Below are 6,918 nucleotides of genomic sequence, written 5' to 3'. Positions count from 1 at the left end.
CTACAGTGGCGAGTGCTGGCACACATTCCGCGCAACTGCCAACACCAGCATACAGCCGAGCGGGCTCACAAGAGTCTACACATAGTGATAGTGCTATCCCAGCAGCAGTCTCGGCAAGCAGCTGTTCGCCCGCACTGCACACTTCCAGCGCGGCCTCCAGTTCATCGTCAACACCAGGACGACAGCGACGAAAGCTGTTCATTTTGAACTCACCAACGCGACATTTACTGCACCAACAGCCGTCACATAAGCAGCAGCATCAACAGCAGCAGTCACATGCAGCTACAGACGCCACAGCTGTTTGCAAGCCCACACCAAGTACTTTCGCTTCCAGTGGCAGTAGCTTCATAAAGAGTCTCAACCCCTTCCTCCCCGCCGCCAGCGGAAGTGCTTCAAACAATAGCGATGGCATAGGCACAACAAGCGCAGCAACAACGACGGCCACAACATCGCCTGCAGCCGTAATGGGCGCGGCAACGAAGCGGGTACCGTTAAAGCAATCGGCCGTGACATCTCCAATCGCGGTGCCGCAGGATTTGAATGCGAAACGCGAGGAATTCTTGCGTGCCACAATGAAGATTTGCTTGGTCGTCTCGCCGCCAACCAGTAAATTGCAGGTAAATGCCACTGAAGCGATTATCAAGAAAGTAGTAAAAATAAAATAGCATACAAATGTGCGTGGAGTGCATGTTCCCTAGGTTTGTAAATATAGATGTTTAATACTTAACTAGTGGCTATATACATACATATATCCTTTGTTTGCACTTTTTGTTTTTGATCCCAATAAAAATTATTTATGTATAACTTTAATTTGAACTTTTATTTTTTATTAGTTTGTTTTATTTTTGTAAAGGAAATATTTTTTCTACTTATTTAAAGCGTGGGATAATGTACATAAATATAACAAGCGTTGACAATAATTCGATATAGAAACCATCTCTAGGTGAGAGGTAACAATTGTCTACCGTATACACAGCTTCTAGAGTACCTGATAGAGAAAAGTTGAGATTTCTCTATTTTGACTCTAGCTAGAGTGAATATCTCCACGAATTGCTCTACCGTGTAAACTTAATTGAAAGAGGAGATTTGTATCTCAGTAAAACTCTAACGTGATTTCCCTACACTTAGCTTAAGAGAGAGGTCTCATCTCATCTCAGGGGTCTGAGCTACTATGAAAGTATTTTTTAATTCCAGTATATTAGACAGAATAATCTCTGAATCAATATCTGGATACAGTTTCATTTATAAAAACGTCTTCAAAAAATGCAAAAAACTATTAGTTTAATTTCAAAAATATATTTCAAATATTCTTTGGTGAAAAGAACAACGTCATATCAATATTCCATACACATTTAGTTAGCATAAACTCGTTTAATTAAGTTGTTTGCTTTCATACATAACTACCAGAAAAATGTCCGTGAGCATAACCGTAACTGTTTCCATGGTGTGAGACCTGTGGATGTTGAGCATGCCCGATGCGTTTTACAACAGCGTTGAAGCCATTGTGATCGTCAGCCGTATATTCTACAACGCGCGTAGTACCATCAGCTTCTGCCAGAGTATAGCCACCTATGTAGTAATGTAATGGACATAAGAGTGTTTATGATTTTGCTGTATGAAATTGATTTGATTTAGGACTCACCCTTGACATGATCACCATCACGATGCTCCCATTGACTCTTGTGATCGCCGGTGTGTGCGTCCTTTACACCATAATCGTATGCGTATTTAGGATAATGATGTGGTTCATGGTGTTCGTAGTGATGATCGTGCTGATCGTAACCATGGCCGTGACCAGCATATGGTGCATAAGCGTCGTGACTAACATGGTCATGAATATTATGTTGCACTATCGAAGCATAACTCGAGGCATGACCATGCGGAAGATATCCTGCAAAGGCAACTCCAAAAAATGCTACTACGATGACGGCGATGCACGAAGGGATTTGCATATTGTTTTATTTTTAATGATTTAACGTATACTTTTTCACTCTACGCTACTGGAGAACAATGCTGAACTGATGCCAACTGGCTTTCTATGAATTCTATTTATACTAAACCGAGATGGAAAATGCCGATAAATAGCAAAAACTTATTTATTTACTGTTGTTGCAAAATATAGATTTAGCTATTCGCCAATCACTCAAAACCGAACATTAAGATTTCGTATATTATATGAAATATTGATTAAAGTTGACCGACGTTTTTTTTTTTTTTGTTGAATACTTCGCCCAAATGCTATAAGTTATTATATTTAATTTGTGTATGTATATATGAACATAATTAACAAAGTCATTGCACAGTGGTGGGCCCAAGCAACTTGAAGAATCGAAATATTATAAAAGCAAAAACAAAAACAACAACAATACCATGTGTGAACGTACATGGCGTTGATCGCTTAATTAAAGTGCAGTAATATGCATATGCTGTTTGTAGCACGTACATACATACATATGTACATGCATACACATGTGTTTACTATGATAAACAATTTGTTGGTAATTGCTGTCAAAAACTGGGCTGGGCGTGTGTCTGTATAAATTTTATTTAGTAGCAGGTATGAACGAATTCTGTAGAAACTGAGCTTTCATTTTAGTTTATGGGCATTTACTGCGTTAAAACTTTTGACAAGAATTTGAATGTAAAATTAATGCTCCAATTTGAAAAGGTTTTAGTGTTTCGCTATGGAATAAATTCAACTGCTCTTGTAGAACGTAATAACTGTAAAGATCAATCATATGTATAAGGAATAGAGTATAAATATAAACTGTAGACAGCTGATTGGTATCAGTTTAACATTGACCTCCAGCCCAGTCTCACTAGTCAGTGGAGCAAAAAGAACAAGTAAATACTTTAATCTCAACTAAAATGCAGAACCTTGCGTGTCTCATCGTCATCGCTGTAGTCCTCTTCGGAGTTGCATGCGCCGGGTATGCTCCATACGGTCATGCTACCAGTTATACCTCAGTAGTACATGACACTCACGAGCATGGCAGCCACGCCAATTTTGCACCCTTTTCTGGTCACAATCATGGTTACGATCAGCACGATTATCATGACTACGTACAGCATGAACCACATCATTATCCTAAATACGCATTCGATTATGGTGTAAAGGACGCACACACCGGCGATCACAAGAGTCAATGGGAGCATCGGGATGGTGATCATGTCAAAGGTGAGTCCTAAATCAAATCAATTTCATATAGCAAATTCAAAAACACTCGTATGTCCATTACATTACTACATAGGTGGCTATACTCTGGCAGAAGCTGATGGTACTACGCGCGTTGTAGAATATACGGCTGACGATCACAATGGCTTCACCGCTGTTGTAAAACGCATCGGACACGCTCATCATCCACAGGTGTACCACCATGGAAACAGTTATGGCTATGATCATTGATTTTTGCTGGTAGCTAGGTTGAAGTCAAACAACTCCAGTGAAGGAAACTATTAAGAATTTGACAAATCTCGCGTTTCACCGAAAAATTTTATTGTCATGAATTAAATAAATGTTCTTCTTTTGGGATGATCTCCTCTTGATGTAGTAAAAGTATTTTAGCTAATTTAATTGTAGCAAAATAAACATTAAGAAACAAAACAGCGCAGTTATAAATCTTAATTTCCTCTCTAAGATACACTGTAGTTTGGTACACAAATCTTCTCTTTTATTGGCTTCTTTTATGCCACAGGTTACAGTTAGTGATTTGTTACATTTTGAAATTTTTTAAATTTTTCAGCTCAGACTTTGAAATTTCACTAAAAAATCTGAAATTTTTTTGTCCCAAAATATATGTATGTACGTATCTGGTATTCCTGGAAAGGTTTTTTAGCCGTTATCAAGGTTATGGACCTAATTTTATTACAAAATTAATATTACGAAGTTAAAAATGGATCTTGCACTTAACGCATTTTCAACAAAATATTTATGTAAGTCAGAAGCGACATCAGCCTTTATTTAAGTCGAACTTGCTTTTTGAAACAGGTGGCAACTGTCCTACATATGTGTAATTAAGAAATATAGGCTTTTCAAAACCATTTCCATCGATACTCATAGTGAGATAATTGATTTCGCTTAAAAATAATTTGAATTTAACTTATTTGTCAGGTGGCAACTCTTTTTGAAAAAAATAAGAAGCTACTAGAGATCAGCTTATACATATTTATCCTCGCCTGAGCCATTCTTTTTTAAGTCACCTGTTAAAAAATTAAACTCAAATAACTTAATAAGTAAAAAAATTATAAATATGAAAAACAATTGAAATGGGTTTGAAAAGGCTTTACATTTAGGAGGGTTGCCATCTGTTTCAAAAATCAATTTCCATTTGAATTGAGGGAATTAGGTACGATATGTTAGGCAGACGAAAGATATTTGGAATAGGGTTGCCACCTGTTTTTAAAGTAGAATTTAGCTAAATTATAAAAAATCTACGTACATGAAATATTCAAATATTTGTTTCAAAGGTTGCGACATGGTATCTGTTATTTGATTATGATATGATATGATATGATTCCTTTTTATTAAATTCATTTGAATACTGAACCCTTGAACTCACTTTAAAGTTTCAGACACTTTTTTATATAAAAACAAATATTTTTGGCCCAAAAAGTAGCGGGTAGCGGGTTGTGGCCAATGGTAACCGTCAGTTACCACCTCTGCATGGTTGTAAGCCGCAAAAAACTCCGGAAACATTTCCCACAGGATGCATCAGACTAGGCCGAACATACTTTGAATTGCCATGAAATTATAACTTAAGAAAGTGTTATTATATGGCAATTGAGAAGTGCATATGCATGCATTTAGGCGCTTGGTGTTAGTATTCGTGCCTAAACACTTAATTTAAGCTAAGTTTGACAAGTTTTTACCAAAATAATTAGTTAAAATGAATTTGGTTTTTTAAAACATGGCAACCCTTCTGCCATTCCAATTGATATCCATGTTGTTAAAATCTAATTCATTTAACTTATTAAATAATTGTAACTAAATTTTTGAACAGGTGGCAGCCCTTTTCAAAAATAAAAAACTTTATAGCACATATACAGACCAAGCTTTGTAATTTGACACCTCACTTTTGAAAGAACCCAAATTTTCAACTTCAAACTGCATTTACAGTGAAAGTGTAAAAGTTATCAAAACGCAAATAGCATTTTTGAATTCAGCAAGAAACAAATGTTTATTTAAATCCGTCATAATTCTTTCTTTTTTTTTGTCCACGTTTGATATGGAAGGGAAGCACTAGCGTCGCCAGAGTTTTATAAGAACCGGAAACAGAAAGTAATCCTGAGAAACCACTATATTTTTCAGAAAATAAATAACAAATGGCACAAAATAATGATAAGTTATAGATAACAGTCCAATTTTAACGATTAATTTATTGTTTTTTCTTAAGAAAGATCCGGTTACAATATAGTTTAATTGATGGCATACCATTTTGGTTTAAAGCGGCATAGGTTTTCAAAGTATTCCCATTGACAGGTTTCTTTCACAAACTACATACATACATATATTTCTCTTAATCCTTCCCCTTTCCCTTTCTTATTTGTAAATTATTATTAATTTTCGCTGTTGTAGCGAACCAGCGTAAATCACTAAATTATTGTATCGAATAGTACTTACATACATATAACACGCACTCAAAGCCTGTGGTTGGACAGTAATTGAATGTCACCCATACGACAGGTAGTACAACATTTGGACACGCTGCGGCAGATTGTGAACGTTTCGTGCATGCATTGCTGAATGCTTATTTCACAAGCGTTGTTCGCGTATATACATATATATGAATACATATGTATGTATGTATGTAGTAAATCCACAGCACACATTCATACCATATCTACCGCATAACAAATATATGTATGTACAGATAATGACCATAAAATGTTAAATTCATTCAGGGGATTTGAGTGAGACCAACACTTTGTGCCTACATACATAAATGTTTGATTTAACAGGAAACGGATATCATTGCTTTAATCAGAATTGTAGATTTTGTGGCGTGGAAATAATTGTTGAAGCGTGTGTAATTTTAATAACTTGACTAAATTTGGCAAGTAAATGCATACATGTCGTCGTTTAAAGTACAAAACCGCGTACCAACATAATGTAAAACCGCGTATGTGTGGTTGCATAAATTATTTTTTAGAGAGTAAAAAAAATTCATATTTCAAAATGGTTCTCTTTTCTAAATCAATCGCATTTCTGACTCGTGTATTTTTTAGGATGAATGAATATGGATTTATCCAACAGCTTTTGTGAGCAAATCCAATTTTTAGCAGCAAATGTCAGTTAAGCGGTTTTGTATTTTAAACGACGATATGTATTTTGGAGAACAGATTTGTGAAGTGCTTAATGAGCCCGCTTTGTACCCGACAAATGTGTTTTAACACGAAATTTTTTTATGTACATCGAATAGGCCAGGCAATCAGTGAGGAGCACACTCAAATCTTAGTTTTTATTTATTTAATAAATATGATATGATTAACTAGTTAGCGAACCTAATCGTCAGACTCTTTTTATAATGTTAACAAACCATTAAATAAATATATGTATATAGATGTATGTAGGAGCACTTGCGTGAATAACATCGGAAGTAAACTTAAGGTGAACGCGAAGGTGAAAGTTGAAGCCACATTGCGGCGGGCGAGCTTTCCACTTGAACTCGGGCAGACCTCTTCACTAGTCAATTATATCAACATATCTACGGTGGCGGTCAAAAATGGATGAATGGTGTTTCGTTTTTAATATTTACAATATTTTTCAAGCTAAAATTTTTTTGATATTTTTTTATAAAAAAAAATATGGTTCATGCTTTGACCAAAACTATCACACTTTCAAACTTTATACAGAAATTAGAAAAATTCCTCAAATTTTTATCTAAGTTTCGAGATTTTTGACCAGAATTTTTATAAATT

General features: G+C 35.6%; 2 protein-coding genes across 2 annotated transcripts; one reads left to right on the top strand and one right to left on the bottom strand.

The window, feature by feature from the left end:
• Positions 1-1,390: 1,390 nt before the first annotated feature.
• Positions 1,391-1,952, bottom strand: LOC108381588 (adult-specific cuticular protein ACP-20-like). Its single transcript, XM_017638006.1, has 2 exons — positions 1,643-1,952; positions 1,391-1,569 (listed from the first exon to the last, which is right to left on the bottom strand). The coding sequence occupies exons 1-2, from the start codon at positions 1,950-1,952 to the stop codon at positions 1,391-1,393; spliced, it is 489 nt and encodes a 162-aa protein (XP_017493495.1).
• Positions 1,953-2,803: 851 nt separating this feature from the next.
• Positions 2,804-3,406, top strand: LOC108381589 (uncharacterized). The gene is made up of 2 exons (XM_017638007.1): positions 2,804-3,178; positions 3,252-3,406. The coding sequence occupies exons 1-2, from the start codon at positions 2,869-2,871 to the stop codon at positions 3,404-3,406; spliced, it is 465 nt and encodes a 154-aa protein (XP_017493496.1). The 5' UTR covers positions 2,804-2,868.
• The last annotated feature ends 3,512 nt before the right edge of the window (positions 3,407-6,918 follow it).

Source organism: Rhagoletis zephyria, unplaced genomic scaffold (genome assembly GCF_001687245.7).
Source record: "Rhagoletis zephyria isolate East Lansing unplaced genomic scaffold, Rhagoletis_zephyria_1.1 Rzeph_scaffold_23049, whole genome shotgun sequence".
NCBI classification, from domain to species: Eukaryota; Metazoa; Arthropoda; class Insecta; order Diptera; family Tephritidae; genus Rhagoletis; species Rhagoletis zephyria.
The sequence above is the reverse complement of the archived record's forward strand: the minus strand, read 5'-3'. Positions and strand labels throughout refer to the sequence as shown.

Bases quoted from the DNA above. Each gene is read 5' to 3' on its own strand.
- LOC108381588 (XM_017638006.1), bottom strand. From the start codon at position 1,952: ATGCAAATCCCTTCGTGCATCGCCGTCATCGTAGTAGCATTTTTTGGA. The intron at 1,570-1,642 runs GTGAGTCCTAAA...ATTACTACATAG, and splicing joins TGATGGTGATCATGTCAAGG to GTGGCTATACTCTGGCAGAA.
- LOC108381589 (XM_017638007.1), top strand. From the start codon at position 2,869: ATGCAGAACCTTGCGTGTCTCATCGTCATCGCTGTAGTCCTCTTCGGA. The intron at 3,179-3,251 runs GTGAGTCCTAAA...ATTACTACATAG, and splicing joins GGATGGTGATCATGTCAAAG to GTGGCTATACTCTGGCAGAA.